This window comes from Balaenoptera borealis, assembly GCF_965194805.1.
Source record: "Balaenoptera borealis genome assembly, chromosome: 7".
NCBI classification, from domain to species: Eukaryota; Metazoa; Chordata; class Mammalia; order Artiodactyla; family Balaenopteridae; genus Balaenoptera; species Balaenoptera borealis.
The window spans coordinates 81315730-81335401 of NC_138864.1; the positions used below are offsets into that span (position 1 = coordinate 81315730).

Here is a 19672-nt window from a genome sequence, read left to right on the forward strand (position 1 = left end):
AAATTAATTGACAAGAGTATGGGTATATTTTTGGAATCTCTTTTCTGTTTTATTGATTTATATTAGGGGTCAGCATACTAAGGCCTACATCCAAATTTGGCTTCTGGCCTGTTTTTGTAAATAAGGATTTATTAAAGCGCATTGCCATGCCCATTCATTTTTAGGTATTGTCTATGGCTGCAATAGCAGAGAGAGATTTGAGAAGTTGTGACAGAGACTGTGTCTTACAAAGCTGAAAATATCTACCATCAGGCCCTTTATGGAAAAGTTTGCCTACCCCCAATCTGTTTATCCTTAGGCTAAAACTGTACTCAGTTGATTATTATAGCTTTATAATAAGTCTGGAAATCAGATTGTGTAAGTCTTGAAGTTTGTTCTGCTTTTTAAAAATGGGCTATTCCAGGACCTTTGTGTTTCCATGTACATTTTAGAATCAGTTTGTCAGTTTATACAAAAGCCTGCTGGAATTTCGATTGGGATCGCATTGAATCTGTAGATCAATTTGGGGGGAATTAATAGCATAAAAATAAGTTTTCCAGTCCATGAATGTGGTATATTTCTCCATTTGCTGAGGCTCTCTTTAATTTCTCTCAGTAATGTTTGTGGCTTTTAGTTCATAGGCCTTGCACATCTTTTGCTAAATTTATTCCTCAGTATTTAATTTTTAATCTATGAATGTTACTATAAATAGAATTTTAAAAAATTTCATTTTTCAGTTGTGTGTTGCTGATATATTAGCAGTACAGTTGGTTTTATATATTGACCTTATATACTGCAGCCTTGCTAAATTAACTCATTCTCCTAGTTCTAGTGTATTCATTAGGATTTTCCACTTCTATGATCATATCATCTGTGAGTAAAGATGGTTTTACTTCTTCCCTTCCAGTCTGTCTGCCTTAATCGTAATCTTGCCTTAATCTTAACACTGTTTAGAACCTCCAGTATAGGGACTTCCCTCATGGTCCAGACTCTGCGCTCCCCAATGCACAGGGCCTGGCTTTGATCCCTGGTCAGGAAACTAAATCCCGCATGCAGCAACTAAAAGATCCTGCATGCCGCATCGAAGATCCCGAGTGCTGCAACTAAGACCCGGTGCAGCCAAATAAATAAATAAATATTAAAAAAAAAAGAAACTCCAGTATAATGTTGAATAGAAGTAGTTAGAACAGACATTTTTGCCTTAATATTTGATCTTAGGTAGAACCATTTAATTTTTCACCATTAAGATTCACTGTAGGTTTTTGTAGATGTCTTTTTTTTTTTTTAAATCATGGATGCCTGTTGAATTTTATAAAATGTTTCTTCTTGCAGTTATTGAAATGATTGTATGCTTTTTTCCTTTAGTCTATGAACATGTGATGAATTACATTGATTTTTGGATGTTAAACTAAATTTGCATTCTTGTGATAAAACCCACTTGGTCATGATTTTTTTTTTAAATAAATTTATTTATTTTTGGCTGTGTTGGGTCTTCGTTGCTGCATGTGGGCTTTCTCTAGTTGCAGCGAGCGGGGGCTACTCTTTGTTGTGGTGCGAGGGCTTCTCATTGTGGTGGCCTCTCTTGTTGTGGAGCATGGGCTCTAGAGCTCAGCCTCAGTAGTTGTGGCGCACGGGCTTAGTTGCTTCGCCGCATGTAGGATCTTCCCAGACCAGGGATTGAACTCATGTCCCCTGCATTGGCAGGCAGATTCTTAACCACTGCTCCACCAGGGAAGTCCCAATGTATTCTTTTCTAATATTGAATTTGATCTCTTAATTAAGGATTTTTACATCAGTATTCGTGAGGGTCTGCAGTTGAGGTCTGCCGTGTTCCTGTGATGTCACTGGTTTGGGTATCAGGATAATACTGGTCTTGTAAAGTAAGCTGAGACAGTGTTTTTTCCTCTAGTTTTTGAAAGAGTTTATACAAGATTAGTATTTTTTTAAATATTCAATAGAGTTTACTAGGGAAGCAGTCTGAGTTGTTTTTTGTCTTGTGATTTTTACTAATAGCTAAATTGTAAGAGATTCGCAATTTCCTCTCAATTAGCAATAAAAAGGGTACTTTATTGGCACAAATAAATTTGAAAATATATTGGGCTTTATCCTGCTTTCTGATTTTGTTAGATGTGGAAGGGACATTTATGAGAAGTTGAGAACCAGCCTTTCCAACTGTTATACTTTAAATATAATAGGGAAATCATTTTATTGTTATATTTTGGCTAAATATTTAATGCTCTTGTTAAAAAATATTTGGTTGCTTATTCACCTTTGTTTTTGTTAATTTTAGGAACTTAAAAGGAGTCTAGAAAATCAAGCAGAAAGGAAATTGGAGGGTCAGAATTCCCAGAGTCCTCAGCAGATCTCACAGTGTTTCAACACCAGCTCAGAGCAAAATGGTCATGTTCCTGCAGTGCCAAATACACAACCAGTTCTGCAGTTTGGTAATCCTTATGCAACACAGGAAACAAGAGGTTATTAAAATATTTTTGGTTGGGGTTAGCTGAATGTGGAGTTTTTTTTGTTTGTTTGTATCTTCCTGGGATTAGAGAACTGTTGGTATGATCAACTCTAACAGAAATCTTGTTTTATAATAAGCAGTTTTAATGTTTAACACTAACTGGCTTCATCTAGAAGCAGTACACCATGAATGAGGAGTCTATTTGCTTATTGCACATAGTTCTTATTTTTAAAGATCATTTGGGTTAAAAAAAAGACATTTTTTTGGATACACTAAAGTGGTTCTTTATATTCTGTTCATCATAGCTATACACAGAGATTCTAATTTTAGTACCAGCTTTTACCCTACCCTTCCAAAATTTTTATTTCAGATGGAGCAGATGGTGCTTTTTACCCAGATGAAATCCAAAGGCCACCTGTGAGAGTACCCTCTTGGGGACTGGAAGATAATGTTGTCTGCAGCCAGCCTGCTCGAAACCTAAGTCGACCTGATGGTTTAGAAGACCCTGAGGATAGTAAAGTAAATTGAATTTCTATTTTCTGAGCCTGTCCCTTTTATTTTTTGTCCTGTGTAGAGAGTTATGTGTGTGTGGAAAGAGAGAATGTATATGCTTGTGTGTACACATGATTGCTTACTTGATTTTTTGAAAAATCTGCTTGTATTTAAATTTGAAAAATCAACCATTAATATGCTTCAGACTTACACTTTAGGATTTATGGAGAGAATGACCTTAGAATATTGTAGTTATAAGATAGTTTAATCTTAAAAATTTTTTTTAGATTGAGCTATAATTGACATATAACATATGTTTCAGGTGTGGAACATAATGATTCGGTATTTGTGTATATTGCGAAATGATCATCATAACAAGTCTAGTTAACATCCATCATCATACAGCTATAATTTTTTTTTCTTGTGATGAGAACTTTTAAGATCTACTCTGTTAGCAACTTTCAAATATACAATACAGTATTAACTGTAGTCACAGATAGTTTAATCTTAATTATCACAGAGTTATTTACTATATTCTTTTGATTGTAGATGTACTAGGTTGCAAGAAGCAAAGTGTTAATGACAGCGTTATGCTTTGGTGTGCATCTTTTCAGTTTTGCATTTATATCCCACTTTAAATTATAAAGTGGACTCTTCGTTATCTTTAGCAAGAAAAAGAAGTGTGTGTATCATAGTTTTCTTTTTCAGAGAAATACTCTTGTAGACATGATTAGTATTTAATCTCTCAGCAGTACAGTACTGTTGATAATTGAATCAGTTTACATGGCATGGCATTCTTTTTATTTCATTTAAGAGATTTCGTCACCATTTAATAGATCCTTTTCCTCATAGCAGCTCTTTTTGGATTTTCTGTGCATTAAGATGTGTTTAAAAGAAATGCTTTATCGTGCTCTTTGCAAGTACAGCGGTATCATGACCTGTCTCTCATTTAATCTAGTTTGCTGCATTTAATTGCTATTAACCTTTGCAGAAACTGATCAGTGTTCAGACAGGCATGATTTTAGCCCTAGTGCTCAACACCCATAATGGAGAAAAATGTATTTCTCTCTTCTGCCTTTTGGCCTCCTATATCCATTACTGGGAATAATTAGGAAAACTGTCAGAACTTTGGTAGCCTATATGAAGTCTAGAGTATCATCTTACTGCTTTTTCACACCTTTACTTCACATTTTGCATATTTAATCTGATCATTCTTGGCACAGATGTTACATGTGACAAGCTCTTCTCTTCTGTAGTCATCTGCTTCAGTTTAATTAGCAGAATGTTCTTTCTGATCTGTGTGCTTTGCCCTCCTGCAAACCCATGAGAAGCAGTGTTAGAGTCTTGTGCTCATTTGCTGACATGCTTAGATTTGGTAATGAGATGGAAGGGGTCTTAATAGGCACACCTTGGGTAATTGTATTTTGCTATCAGAAGATTTTTCACATTAGACAGAAACTAATTTTTATGTACATTCAGACCATATTTTTAAAAAAAAATTCTTGTCATTACAGCAACAAAAATCACTTGCAAATGAAGTGTTTTAGTTAAAGTATAAAAAGCAGCTCTGAGTCGACCTGTCCCTTTTCTCTGGTTCTTTGCCCTGGAAGTATTTAACAGCCCGGGACCCAGTGCCTTTCAGTTGGGGTTGAAGCGGCTGCACTTCCAGCCCCCTCCAGTCATACCTGCCATATCTCCTCCCTTCTGCACCAAAAACTTTCTGTCAGATCAAAAAAGGCTTTTATGACTCACTCCCCTTCACCTCATAGTTGTAATTATGATGATAGTGATGGCAATAGACATTTCTGTAGTTTTATTGGACAGCTAATGCTTAACACTTTAAATATATTAACTCTACATAGCTGTCCTATGAGGTAGAAACTGTTACTATATTGGAGGAAACAGAGACAGACTACCTGGCTTGCTTCAAGTCATACAGCTGGTAAGCGTACAGCCTCATCAGTTTGGCTATGGAAGTTGTGGTTTTACCACCTATCAACCTACCAAACGACTAAACCAGAGGTTCCCAAACTTTCTCAGTTAATGGCACCTTTAGCATCTCAGTAGCCTCCTGCACAGTTTTGGGAACCATGGTCTAAACTCTTGCTACACAAAAATATCATTTTTGGACTAACACTGTTGGTATCTCCTGGGAGCTTGCTAGAAATAAGGAATCTCTGGCTCCACTCCAGACCTACAGAGAATCAGACTGCATTTAACAAAGTCTTTCGGTGATCATGTGCTTAATAAAGTTTGAGTTGCACTGGTCTAAACTTCCTAAAGCCCATCAGGCAAGGTTGGATTACCTTCTCTTCCTTTAACACATATCCCACTTTCCAGTTGTTTTTATGCCTTTGTATAGTGTTTCCCTTCCACCTGACTAGCTTTACTTCTTTCCTTTCTCCTCTATCTCTGAAAGACTGAGGTTCACACATTCTGTTAATGTGTAGTTTGCAGCTTTCCACATGAATCCTTCACTATGAACCCCCCAATTGAAGACTGACAATTTTTGTATTTACATTTTTTTCTGATGAGTTTTTTAGTTTTTATTCTCAGAAGGATCTGTGGTTTTCAAAGGGGCTATGATTCCAAAATTGTTGGGAATCACTGCTTGAAAGAATCAAGTCCTGTTTCTCATTGTCATGACACATGGAATTTTTGCCTTTCTTAAATTTTGCCATTTTTCATATGTTGTCTTATTTTTAAAGTTTTACTTTGAATATAACCAATATGTTTTCTGTTTACAAAAGTAGTATATAATTACAGTCAATTCACTTTTATCAAGACTGCCAAGACTTTTTTTTTAAAATTAATTTATTTTTGGCTGTGTTGGGTCTTTGTTGCTGCGCGTGGGCTTTCTCTGGTTGCAGTGAGCGGGGGCTACTCTTCGTTGCAGTGCGCGGGCTTCTCATTGCGGTGGCTTCTCTAGTTGCAGAGCACGGGCTCTAGGCGCACGGGCTTCAGTAGTTGTGGCATGCGGGCTCTAGAGCGCAGGCTCAGTAGTTGTGGCGCAAGGGCTTAGTTGCTCCGCGGCATGTGGGATCTTCCTGGACCAGGGATCGAATCCGTGTCCCCTGCATTGGCAGGCCAATTCATTCATTCATTCATTCATTCATTCATTTATGGCTGGCTGGCTGGCTGGCTGTGTTGGGTCTTCGTTTCTGTGCGAGGGCTTTCTCTAGTTGTGGCAAGTGGGGGCCATTCTTAATCGCGGTGCGCGGGCCTCTCACTATCGTGGCCTCTCTTGTTGCGGAGCACAGGCTCCAGACGCGCAGGCTCAGCAATTGTGGCTTACGGGCCTAGTTGCTCCACGGCATGTGGGATCTTCCCAGACCAGGGCTCGAACCCGTGTCCCCTGCATTGGCAGGCAGATTCTCAATCACTGCGCCAGGGAAGCCCCTGGCAGGCCAATTCTTAACCACTGCACCACCAGGGAAGTCCCCCAAGACATTTCAAAGGGGAAAGAATAATCATTTCAACAAATGATGCTGGGACATTTGGATATCCATATGCAAAAAAAATGTAATTGGACTTCTACCTCATACCATATACAAAAATTAACTCAAATTGAACCTAAATATAAGAGCTAAAGTATAAAATTCAAAAGAAAACATAGAGGTAGGTCTTTGTGATGTTAGACAATGGTTTCTTAGATATGACACCAAAAGCACAAGCAACAAAGGAAAAAATAGATAAATTAGACTTCATCAAAAGGATTACATGAGGGGCTTCCCTGGTGGCGCAGTGGTTTAGAATACACCTGCCAACGCAGGGGACGTGGGTTCAAGCCCTGGTCCTGGAAGATCCTGCATGCCACAGAGCAACTAAGCCTGTGCACCACAACTACTGAGCCTGTGCTCTAGAGCCCGCAAGCCACAACTACTGAAGCCTGCGGGCCTAGAGCCCGTGCTCCGCAACAAGAGAAGCCACCGCAATGAGAAGCCCACGAACTGCAATGAGGAGTAGCCCCCGCTCACCGCAACTAGAGAAAGCCTGCGCACACCAACGAAGACCCAGCGCAGCCAAAAATAAATAAAATAAATTAAAAACAAAAAGATTACATGAATTCTATATGTTCTATTTTTAGTTTTTTTAATACACACTTATTTCCAGCTGATTATATATCTCTGGTTGGCATCTCTTTTTTTTTTCCTTTCTTTTTTAAATATTTATTTATTTAGGCTGCGCCTGGTCTTAGTCGCGGCATGCGGGATCTTCGTTGCGACATGCGGACTCTTAGTTGCGGCATGCATGTGGGAACTAGCTCCCTGACCAGAGACCGAACCCAGGCCCCCTGCATTGGGAGTGTGGAGTCTTACCCACTGGACCACCAGGGAAGTCCCTGGTTGGCATCTCTTAATGCTGAATTTTACCTTCTCTATACCATATAGTACAATGCCTTTCATATACAGTAGGGTCTATTTAAATATTTGTGACTAACGATTTTAGCTAAAGAAATGCTTTTAATTATTTTTATTTTCTGCCTACTAATGTTCAGATCATCTTAGAAAAGTAATTTTTGGTAACAGCTTTATTGAGATATAATTCACATACCATACAATTACCATTTAAAGTATACAATTCAGTGGTTTTTAGTATATTCAGAGAATTGTGCAGCTATCACCACATTCAATTTTAGGACATTTTCCTCACCACAAAAAGAAGCCCTGTACCCTTTAGCAGTTACTTTGTCTCTGTAGAGCTGCTTATTCTGGACATTTATGTGAGTCAAATCTTCTAATATGAGGTCTTTTGTGACTGGCTTCTTTCACTTAGCATAATGTTTTCAAGATCCATCCATGTTTTAGCATGCATACATATTTAGCATGAAAAATGTACTGCATTCCTTTGTATTAAATGCTGAATAGTGTGTTGTATGGATATACCACATTTTGTTTATCCATTCCTCTGTTGATTAACAGTTGGCTCTTGTGAATAGTGCTGCTGTGAACTTATGTACAAGTTTTTGTTTGAATACCTTTTTCAGTTTGGTTATATACCTAGGAGTTGAATTGCTGGGTCATAGGGTAACTCTATGTTTAACCTTTTGAAGAATTGCCTGATTCCTTTTCCATTGGCAGTGTGTAAGTGTAAGAGTTCCAGTTTATCTACATCATCTTTACCCACACTTGTTGTCTGTTGTTTTGATGATAGCCCATCCTAGTAGATGAGAAGTGGCATATCATCATGATTTTGATTTGCATTTCCCTGATGGCTAATAATATTGAGCATCTTTAATGTGCTGGTTGACCATTTGTATATGTTCTTTGGGAAAATGTCTATTCAAGTCCTTTGGCCATTTTTATATAGGATTATTTGTCCCTTGCCAGATAAATGATTTGCAAATATTTTCTCCCATCTGTGGATTGTCTTTATATTCTTTTGGTGGTATCCTTTGCAGCACAAAAGTTTTAAATTTTGATGAAGTCAAATTTACGTATCCTTTTTTTGCTTGTACTCTTGTTGTCGTATCTCAGAAACCATTGCTTTATCTAAGGTAGCTCTAGCTTCTAATTTAGGTCTTTGGTTTGTTTTAAGTTTTGGATATGGAGAAAAGTAACTTTTTTTGGTATTCTTTTCCATTATGGTTTATTACAGGACATTGAATATAGTTCCCTGTGCTGTACAATAGGTCCTTGTTGTTTATCCATTCTATATGTAATAGTTTGCATCTGCTAATCCCAAACTCCCAATCCACCCCCCTCCCCCCGGCCCCCCTCAGCAACAACAAGTCTGCTCTCTGTGAGTTTGTTTCTGTTTCGTAGATAAGTTCATTTGTGTCATTATTTTAGATTCCACATGTAAGTGATATCATATGGTACTTGTCTTTCTCTTTCTGACTTACTTCGCTTAGCGTGATAATCTCTAGGTCCATGTAGCTGCAAATGGCATTATTTCACTCTTTTTATGGCTGAGTAATATTCCATTGTATACATATATACCACATCTTCTTTATCCATTCATCTGTCGATGGACATTTAGGTTGTTTCCATGTCTTGGCTCTTGTAAATAGTGCTGCATGAACATAGGGCTGCATGTATTTGAGAAAAGTGACATTTGAAAATAGAGATCTTACAAAATTATTTGCTTTCCTATTTTTAAAATACCTTTAAATTTTATGGAGTTATAATTCAATGATATTCCTTCATTGACATATTACTAGAAATGGATGTTTGGCTGAGCTTAAACAGTAACATCTCATAAAAAGAGAATGTTGACTAATATTACTTAATAATACAGTTATAAGGATAAACGTTAATTCTTTAGTTGTATATAAAAGTTACCCAGAGTCATTGGTACTCTGTTCTTAATGTGTTGATTTTGGCCTTAGCAAATGTTTCTTATAGGATGTTCTTAAACTAAAGTAGTAATTATTAACTTAGTAAAAGTTCTATTAAGTGGTGGATCTTTCTTCATTGATATTCATTACTAGCTCCTTAATGATATCTAAATATTTCAATTAATAATTCCTGGCAAAGGTGGAACCATAACACAGTTTCAGAAATTCTGATTGTCTGAATCCTAATGATTTAGATGGTGTAACTCAATCATTAGCTCCTGAGTGTGTATTGCTAGTTTGATCACAATTGCATATTTTATTGTGGTTGAATACGCATAAAATTTACCATCTTAACTATTTTTTAGTACATGCTTCTATAGCAGTAAGTACAGATGACCCTAAATGTGAGGGTTAGGGGTGCTAACTCTCCATGCAGTTGAAAATCTGAGTATAACTTACAGTTGGTCCTCTACATCTGTGGTTTCTCCCATATCCACAGATCTGCATTCGAGGATCCAACCAACCTCATTTCATGTAGTATTGTAGTATATACTATTGAAAAAAATCCCACATAAAAGCAGATCTATGCAGTTCAAATCCTCATTGTTCAGTGGTCAACTGTATATTCACGTTGTTGTGCAGCAAGTCTTCAGAACTCTTTTCATCTTGCAAAACAGAAACTCTATACCCGTTAAACAACAACTCCATTCCTCCCTCCCTCTGGCCCCTGGCAACTGCCATTCTACTTTGTCTCTCTGAATTTGACTATTCTGGATACCTCATATAAGTACAATAGAATCATATAGTATTTATCTTTTTGTGATGGGCTTATTTCACTTAATATATGTCCTCGAGATTCATTCATGTTGTAAGATGTCAGAATTTTCTTCCTTTTTAAGGCTAAGTAATATTTCATTGTATGTGTATACCACATTTTGTTTTTCCATGCATCCATTGATAGACATTTGAGTTGTTTCCACCTTTTGGCTATTGTGAATAATGCTGCTATGACCATAGGTGTACCAGTATATCTGTTTGAGTTCCTGCTTTCAGTTCTTTTGGATATATACCCAGAAATGGAATTGTTGTATCGTATGGTAATTGTATTTTTATGATCATGATTGCATTTTGAATTTACTATGATTAAATGTATTTTGTTGTCTGAGAGATTAACCAATTTTAATACTATTTCAGATGTTCAAACTGGTTATATACTTTGATAAAAACAAGAATATTTTTTAGAGACTAGATTTTGGGTTGAGCATCTCATGAGAAGTTTTGGGTTTCAAATAGAGCTTCAGTTTACCGTAGCATGTTTCCTTTGCTTAAAAACCAGTTTGCAAATAGAAAGAGTATTGTGCTCATGGGTCTAAAGGTACATGAACAATGTAGAGTGTTTAGACCTTTGTAGAGATTAAAATGCTATTGAAAATGTTTTCTTAAGAAAAAATTTAATTATTTGGAATTGTTCATAAATACATTTCAGTGTGGTATTCCCAGTAATATTTGCTTACAAGATTATTTCAGCAGTTTAGCTAAAATACTAGGTACTTATACTTTAAAACTTGCTATTCAAAATTCTTTTGAGTTGACAACTTTCAGTGCTAAAACTTGATTATTTTAGTAGTTTGGGGTGGAAATCTTGCTAAAATAGAATACTAATAACCTTGATGACTGAAGTTTATTAATTAAAAACTCAATATTGAATGATGTCCTCACATTCTTTTAAGGTGTATAGTAAAGCTGTATGATCCAGTGTTGAAATCCTATTTGATGTTTTGGGTTCTTGTCTGCTTTCCTCTCTTTTTTCACCAGTAGCCATTTTTTGTTGCTGGCCGTGAGCCTGCCTTAACAGCCTCACTTCCTGGGCTAATTTGTTATATGTAAACTAGTATGGTTTGGAAACTAATTAGCCGAGCTTGATGAGTAAAATGGAATAACTGTATTTGTGAGTGAAAATTTGGTCATTTTGCATGACAAGATCACCAAAGACTTTATTATATGAATTGGTTACTCAGATTTTATTACATACTTCCTGGTTTTAAACTATTCTCCCAGTAGGTGATTTCTTATTTCATGAGGACTTATGTCTCACTATTACATCTAGAATTCTACTCTTCAGTCCCTCTCCCCTTTTATTCTGGTAGAAGATACAGAATAATAGTTACCCTTACCAAATTATATATGGCTTAGAAAGTATAAATTGCTTTTTTTGCCCCCTCATCTACATATTTTATAAGCAGGGTTAACATGTCTGATAGGTGGTCTGAACCTAGCACCTTAGCTAGTTCCAAACTCTATTGTTAGCTGCTTCACGGAAGCAGTGAATTGGTGTGAGCTGCAGCTGTTGTAAAACACAGGGAAAGGTGGTTGTGAGAGTTTTGGTTCCATTATATTTTTCACCCCTAGAAAGTTGTACAATATTATAAATATGTCTCATCAAGAATTTTGAAAAGTAGAATATGAAGACCTTTCGTTGTATTATTCTCATTTTCTTCAATAGCATTTCAAAATTTTTTAAAACATTTATATATTTTTATGTCATTTAGATATGAGAAAATTTTGTTCATTATTTTATATGTAGTTGTTTAAGCAGATTCATTTTCAGATATTGTTGCTGGAAGGCCTAAGTATGGCAGCCGGAGTAATGTGGCACAGAATCATAATTTGCCTGTTATACATATGTAAGCTTAGCAGATTCAGCTACTAAATCATCTTCCCTCTTTGTACCTGCAGATTTAAAAACTGTCTGGATTTTAGTTACTTAAAGACTTAATTTTTGAAGTATATGAAGTACTTGCCCAATATTCCCCAACTTCTCAATGCCCTATTAGGTTATTGATCCTGTTTTTCTTTTGCCCAGTTATATCCTAAGGGAATCATATGTAAACAAAAGTGTTTTCTCATGTGATGCACATGGGAAAAAAAAAAGTCTCTCACCTCCTTTTTTGAGCTTTTAGGGGGGGATAATTGTCAGGATAATAGCTAAGTTACCCTGCCTTCCCTTAACTATTCCCTCCCCCCCTTCAAAAGAAAAAAAAAGAATTCAATTTATCTTTTGTTTGGTCACTTCAAATTTCAAGTCACATACACTTTTTTGGAACCTCTTCCTATGACAGACCTGACTTAGCCTATTAATAGTTCTGGGGCAATCATGACTACCCAGCAACATAAGGACTTCCATCAGTGCCTCTTCTGCCTGTTGTGTGCTGTTAGTTCATGGCATGAAAGCAGCTAACAAACTGCTCAGGGAAAGAAAGCAAATGGGCACTTCAGATGGATGTGGCTGCTTTGGATATGAAGTGACAGTCTGTGTTTGGATATTGATGTAGCAGCAATGTGCAAATCTATAAAAAGTGACTAGAGGGATGCAGGCATGGAAATTCAAACCAGCATTTTCTTTCTGATTCAGACTCAGATTTACAGGGTTTTAGGAGTCTTCCTTGATAATCTGTTAATCAGATATTTAAATTTGAATCTGATTGTTTTACATCAGGGTTTTTGAGGCCTGTAGTTTGGTGCATTGCTTCGCTTTAACATGGTTTTCCAGTTGGATTCGCTTGTGTATTTGCCCCAAAACATACACACACACACACTGTTAGTTTTCCTTTATTTATAATTTCTACGTATTGTGCAGTGGATATATATTATCACAGAAGATCCTGCCTATCTTACAGACTAATAGTCATTAAATGAGAATAACAGGAAAAATAATGCAGTCTTAAGATTTTTATGAAAGTGGTCACCCAGTGTATGGAGATAAAAGGTTGGTAAAGTTACCTACATATCGGTCAAAAAAGTCTATTGATCTCTGCTTCATTCACACACACACAGGTGTAGTATACTCTCCATTCCACTGAATACTGCTTTTTATTTCAAAGTAAGACTTAGTCCATAGTGAAATACTCTCTAAAAAAAAAAAAAAAAGTTACTTTCAAACATGTTTACATGAAAATCTAATTTAATGATAATAGAAGTAAATTTTTTAAAGTGTAATCTTATTTCCTTTATACGGTGCTTGATTGAGTTAATTGAGGAACTTCTATTTGGTTTCACTTTTCTCAAAAGTTGCACGATTATTTTTTGCCTAGGAAGACGAGAACGTGCCCCCTGCTCCTGATCCTCCAAGTCAGCATTTACGTGGGCACGGAACAGGCTTTTGCTTTGATCCCAGGTAATTTTGCTCTTTCCTGTGTAGAATTGGGATTACCTGTGGCTCTCAACGTATGGTCCTTGAAAATTTGTTAGAAATGCATATGGTCCAGGGCCTTAACTCAGATCTTGTTGAACCCCAAATCCTTGCTGTAGGGCCCAGCAGTGTGCGTCTCAGCATGCCTCCAGGTGGTTCTGATGCGCGCCGTACCTTGAGGACCAGTGCTGTAAACACCTTTAGTTGTTAAACTGAATGAACACTGTTGGGAAGCTACAAGTTGTATGAATCTTTATAGTTTTACAAAAGGCATATTTTGTTAGTTAAAAATTGAAGAATTCTTGTCACTGAGCCTCATTTCACATAATGTGATTGTATTTTTTGGATTTTGATGAGAAAAAAATTTTGTCAATCTAATTGTAAAACTAAAATTAGAGGCTTTATAAATGGTTTACACAATTGTCAATAGCAAGCTTTTAGGAGCAGAAAAAGAGGTTCCTGGTGTAACTGAAGACTTTCAAGGTAAGTGTTAGTATGAATATCAGCTTAACTAGATAAATGTAACCTCGCTGTATCTGAAGACTACTGCTGTGAAAAATCTGTTTATTAGAAATACGTAATTCTTTCGTTTTATTTCCTCAAGCTTTGATGTTCAGAAGAAATGTCCACTCTGTGAATTAATGTTCCCTCCCAACTATGATCAGAGCAAATTTGAAGAACATGTTGAAAGTCACTGGAAGGTGTGCCCAATGTGCAGCGAGCAGTTCCCTCCTGACTATGACCAGCAGGGGTTTGAAAGGCATGTACAGACCCATTTTGATCAGAATGTTTTAAATTTTGACTAGTTAATTTTTATTAGGAGTTAATAATACAGTTTAGCAGTTGGAAAAAAAATCACCTCAGACCACTAAGGAGACCACAAGGTGTCACTTTCGTGCACCCTCTACTGCACTTTTCTGACCAAGAGCTACTTTGAGTTTGGTGTTACTAGTGTCAGGGTCAGTCCTTGGCTTACCACTTATCAATAAATATAATTTTAACCTCTGTTAATCTTACCTGCTTAAGAAGTTCTTGTGTGTTTGTATCTTTATTTATTCCCCATTTTGCAAAATTATATGAATGAAGGAAACGGATTATTTTAATGTTACCACACTGAAAAAATAGGTATGTATAGTGTGTTATTTAGCAGAATATTTACACATCTCTGTTGACCTTGTTGATTGAGCATGACTACTAAAAATTATGTAATACAAAGAATTTATCATAAGTCTTGCAGTTATTCTTTTGAATACAGAAACTTCATAATTTAGCCCATGAAATGTTTTTTTTTTCACCCTCTTTAGAAAGGGAGCTGCATGTAGAATGAGATCACATGCTTCCAAGATAGCAAATATCCTTTTTATATTTGAAATCTTTGCTTTAGGAATTAATAGAAAGCATATTTTGCTAATTTTATGACTAAAAAATTTTAGAATACCTGAATGATTATTTTTAAGCCATCTTAAAGTTGTATTTCTATTTGATGGGGAAATGGAACAAGATATGTCAGCGTAATTGTTTCAATATTAAATGATCTACTAAACAGTGATGGTTGTGGCATAAAATCACAGAAAATGTATGTCTTTTTTCACATTTTCCTGATAAGAGTATAACTTTGAAAAAATGTTCTCAGTAAGTGATTAAATATGTAATGCATAAACCCAAATCAAACTATCGTGTTCGTTATGACTCTGCTGTATATAGTGTATTCATTAACATTAAAGTAGACACATTTTTAGAAGTGTGTAATTTCGTTGTCAGATTTATTTGTGATTTTCATTAAGTCTAGCATCTTGAATGTCTTTTTGGTCTGGGTCATTAAAAAAATTTTCTGAACTACAGTCCTTTCCTCTTTTAGAATATGAATGTTAAGGATTTAAAGTACTGACTTTTTGATTTTGCTGTTTTTGTGGTTATATCAAAATATTTAAGCTTGTCTTAAGCAAACTAGCTATCTAAGATGTTAACTTAATATTCAGTGTAGTGGCATTTCTGGGTACTATATGTGAACCGCATATACAACATCTCACTTGCATTTGTTTCTAGGAGAAGAATTCATGTATCATCATTGGAATCCTTTAAAAGGTTTGAGCCTAGGGCAAAACAGTATTGGCCAGTCAGATATCAGGACATGGCAGACCTGGGATGCAACAGTAATGAAGACTCCATGTTTTAAGCTTCTGGATAGGTTATAGGCTAAGCAGAATATATTCAGGTAAAATAGTTCAATGATATGAACATTTTTGTTGCATCAGTTAATAATTATGGACCATGTTAACCTAAAAGTAAAGTATCCTTTGAATATTACAGTGCTACTACCAGTGAAATGAAATTGTTCATCATACTGACCTAGGCAAAACATTGATGAAATCTACATGTGTCAGTCAGCTGAATTCTGCACCCCCCGCCCCCCCCCCCCCCCACCGCCCAAAAAAGGCAGCCTTAGAACAAGGTACTGAATGGATATATTCGTTTCTGTGGCAAACTTGATACTGGTCTTTATAATGGATGCTAATGAAAATAAAGAGCCATGTTTATTTTGGGTCAGAGGCAGTTTATTATTTTAAATGTGATTTCATTTACATTTATAAGCAGCTTTTCTTGACAGCAATTTTGTTTCATTAAGTTGCCTTCAGTTCTAAAACAAACCTCTGTTGCTTTCAAACTTAATGTGCTCTGTCCTGAACAAAACATATGAAAATATAATTTAAAGCACAGTTTTCACAGACACAGTACAATACATTCACTATACACGGTATAACAAAATATTCCCATCCTTACCTGTTTAGTAATACTGTCACAATGAATAAGTAAATAGAAACTGGCAATTTTTATAGTTGAAAGAAATTGAACATGCACAATGACTATTTTATGACTGTTTAGCTGTTGAACTACTGATCCAGCCTACAGTTTCTTGCACTAGAAGGAGCGAAGCTAAATAATAACTGCTGGCCTAAAAAAAATTTTGGTCAATTCTAGGTAGATATGAAATAGCCAAGTAGGGCCTTCTTATGCACCAACTAGTGGCTTCTCATGTCTGTATCACCCTTTAAAACATAAAGGATAACACTGTATATATTCAGGACCAAGACTACTCTTCAGAGATCTGAGGACATTTTTAGCGGGCAGTGTCTTTATAAATATCTTTTAAATCCCTCATTATGAGGGATTCACAATTTAAGAGTGTATTAATAGAAGCTTACCCATCTGTCTAACAGAATTGTCTTCCTTTCAAAACGTCTGAAAAATTGAGGAACACCTGCTTTCCATCTGTAAGACTTTCAACAAATGGAAACACGGGAAGAAAGTTATTTTACAGGCATTTCGAGTTTGATTTTCATCAGTTTTGTGGGCAGTTAGCCATCTCAAAGCAATTTTTATTGCATAATTAGGCAATTGGTAAACTCATGTTTAAGGAGTAGCACTTGGGAGAAATGAACACTCAAGGCATGATGGTACTGTTGGTAAGAAAAACTTTAGGAATGGTCCAGACGTAGGTTATGCTCTAATGGGTCACGCATTAGTCACTCTTTGACCACCTGCTGCAAGAAGCACTTAACTGTCAATAAGGCTCAATTTCATATTTCAGCAAAATGTCTTACAAAGCTAAACAGACATTTCCAGTGGGAATACAGACATCTACAATGTGATGGAAAAAGTGCCTTTAAAAAAAGTCTAAAAACAATGAGCATGAGGAGGCGACAGGGGTCTTAACAAAATGTTCCTCTTTGAAATGTGCTTGGAATTTTAATTCTTATTTGCAACCCACAGGTTTGTTAGGGCAGTGGTTGCAAGAATTGGCAACACATAAAACATTAAATCTGTTGGCAATAGAGAACTACAAAGTGCTTTAAAACTTCACCTAAAGATGAAGGTAGAACTAAATTTCCCACACACACAAAATTTGCACTTAAGTATTTCAAAGTGTTTCCTAACAGATTTCAGGGGAAAGTATTTCACTAAACTGGTATCTTGGTCCACAGATATCAATAGGCATAAATTGAATCCCTTGCACCTAGCAGGCACTCAAATGAATGTGTGTTAATGAGTGAACTGAATAGACTTTTTGTACAAAAATGCCATTTGTAACACTAAAATGATTGGTAAGTCAGATGGCAAGATTTTCAGCTTTTTAAAGGTCAAAAGGATTTGCAAGATAATATAAAACACAGAAAGCACACCTTTTATGTATGTTATTTAAATATGAAAATATTTTTAGCATATTATGTTAAACATTCTTTCTTATTTATATTTCCGTTACCTAAAGTCTTTGTAGTCACAGGTACTAACTAACTCCATTATGTAAGGCATGGTAACCAGTTTGACAGTGAAGGTATTATTTTGGTTTTGAACACAATGAGTTGATGTGTTGAAAAACTTCAACCAATCACATTATAATCTTGGGGGAAAAACCCTCAGTGCCAGCCCCTCCTCCCCCACAACTGATATCACTGCAACACAGCTAAACAATAACGCAACATGCCCTCAATTTCTGTCTTGTTTTGGGGGAAATGTGCTGAAAAACCTAGAGCTTTTTTTGTTTAGCACCTTATATCAAAGTAATGAAAATGGGTATGATGATTACATGTGCAAATGTACAAAATCATTAACTCTACAAAGATACATCATTCCAAAATTACAGAAAAAATTTAAAGCATGCATTTATTCTTTAAAGGGTTGCTGAATGCTTCCCCTGAAAAAAGGTGGCTGTTTTCAAAATCAGCAACTGCTGGTGAGGATTTCTTGGCACAGTTACGACCAGCATGTTACTGCTGCATCTTCCTGATAATGTCGGCCGACACCGGGGGATGGAAATTGATTGTGTGGTGCCGCAGGCCCTGAGCTGTTTTGTAACTCTTACCACAACGACACTTGAATGGTTTGCGGACACGAATCTGTGTTCTGTGGCCATTCTTAGCATGGTACTTTATGCCATTCACATTCTGTGGAAAGGACAAAAATATCACCTATTAGACGGAGTCACACAGTGTCAGATGGGGGGGAAACCTCAGTGCGGGTCTGACCGCAACCGGACAGCTCCTGGATGGCAGCTGTATACAGAACAGGCTTTTTCGCGAACTCGCAGTCGTGTGTTAATCGTGGGCGGTGCAGACTGGGTCATGCACACAGCTCAGCCAAGGCAATTTCACATACACCTCAGTTACTCTGAAAGTACTGACTTTCGACTTTTACATAAAATACGTATTTAAGACCCAGACTGTATAAAGAGGCACAGCTCCCTCTGAATCTTGTTTCCACCCTGAAGAATGTTAATGATGAACAATTACATACAAATATCCTCAAGATGGCACCGAAAAAATCTAAAGAAAGAAAACATAGGTTAGGGTAATGAAGTTCAAGACGTGTATAAATTCTTCATTTGGAAACTCAGCTTATGTCTTGCTCCCAGCCAATCATGATAATCCCTACCTTACGTAGGGATTTTTTGTCCATTTTCTACTCTGCATTAAGCCAGTATCTCTGCCCAAATCCTGCCCTAGCACAGTTGTGTGTGTTAAATAAGCACCTATGGGCAGACAAGGCCCTACTTTTATTTATGTACTATTCCAAACATACAGTGAACTTTAAAAATGTTAGGTTATTAAAGTCTCAGCAACAGAAAAGTTCCAAACTTCAAATTGGCCTACAAATCCTAAATGATAACATGAAATACCAAAATGCTTTCTGGATTTCTATTAATTGGTTTTGCTAGCTCACTTGCATATTCTATTTAGGACGTCATGCCTAGAATCACTCTACAGATTCAACCAAGTTAGTTTTGCTTATCCCAATTGCATGGTGAGTAAACAGGCTCAGGACATTGAGTAAACTGATGGGAGATTTAAGTAAGAATAAATGGCAGAAGTGATACTAGAGCATAGGTCTTAATTTCCAAGTCAGCTACTGTCAGATTGAGGAGTAAGGGAAAAGAGAAGATAGGAAGTTGTTGAGTACAGATCACCAGAAGAGTGGACTGTTTTCTAAAGTATTATCTGAATCTAGGCCCACTGAGGCCAGTCCTGTGCCCAACGAAAGGTGTCCAACATAGGTGTCTTCTACTTCATAGGATGCCCTTATCGAGTCCCAAAGAATAAGAACAAACTGCAGCTGTTTCATGAGCATCTAGCACAGTGCCTGGCACATAGTAGATGCTCCACTAGTATCTGTGAATGAATGAATTTGTTAGAACATGCCTCATTCTGGAAGAAATTGAGTTGCCATGAAACAAAATATGTTCAGTGGTTATTACTATTTATATTTCCCTATTGGA

At 36.5% G+C, this 19672-nt stretch overlaps 2 protein-coding genes across 11 annotated transcripts in view; one reads left to right on the forward strand and one right to left on the reverse strand.

Moving 5' to 3' along the window:
* Positions 1 to 15824, forward strand: part of TAX1BP1 (Tax1 binding protein 1) — an 85064-nt gene extending 69240 nt beyond the window's left edge. For 3 of the 6 annotated variants that reach the window (XM_082397948.1, XM_082397952.1, XM_082397951.1), the window contains 5 exons: positions 2270 to 2453; positions 2811 to 2959; positions 13304 to 13386; positions 14006 to 14161; positions 15448 to 15824. In XM_082397948.1, coding sequence (XP_082254074.1) covers positions 2270 to 2453; positions 2811 to 2959; positions 13304 to 13386; positions 14006 to 14161; positions 15448 to 15577 — 702 coding nt within the window. In that variant the 3' untranslated portion in view covers positions 15578 to 15824. Of the gene's footprint in view, positions 1 to 2269; positions 2454 to 2810; positions 2960 to 13303; positions 13387 to 14005; positions 15243 to 15447 lie in introns of those variants that run through there. The other 3 variants (XM_082397949.1, XM_082397950.1, XM_082397953.1) reach the window with 3 other exon arrangements.
* A 135-nt stretch (positions 15825 to 15959) lies between these two features.
* The window catches only part of JAZF1 (JAZF zinc finger 1), a 343755-nt gene continuing 340042 nt past the window's right edge, over positions 15960 to 19672 (reverse strand). For 3 of the 5 annotated variants that reach the window (XM_082398029.1, XM_082398032.1, XM_082398033.1), the window contains one exon: positions 17208 to 18344. In XM_082398029.1, the coding sequence (XP_082254155.1) occupies positions 18168 to 18344 (177 nt within the window). In that variant the 3' untranslated portion in view covers positions 17208 to 18167. Of the gene's footprint in view, positions 16680 to 17207; positions 18345 to 19672 lie in introns of those variants that run through there. The other 2 variants (XM_082398031.1, XM_082398030.1) reach the window with 2 other exon arrangements.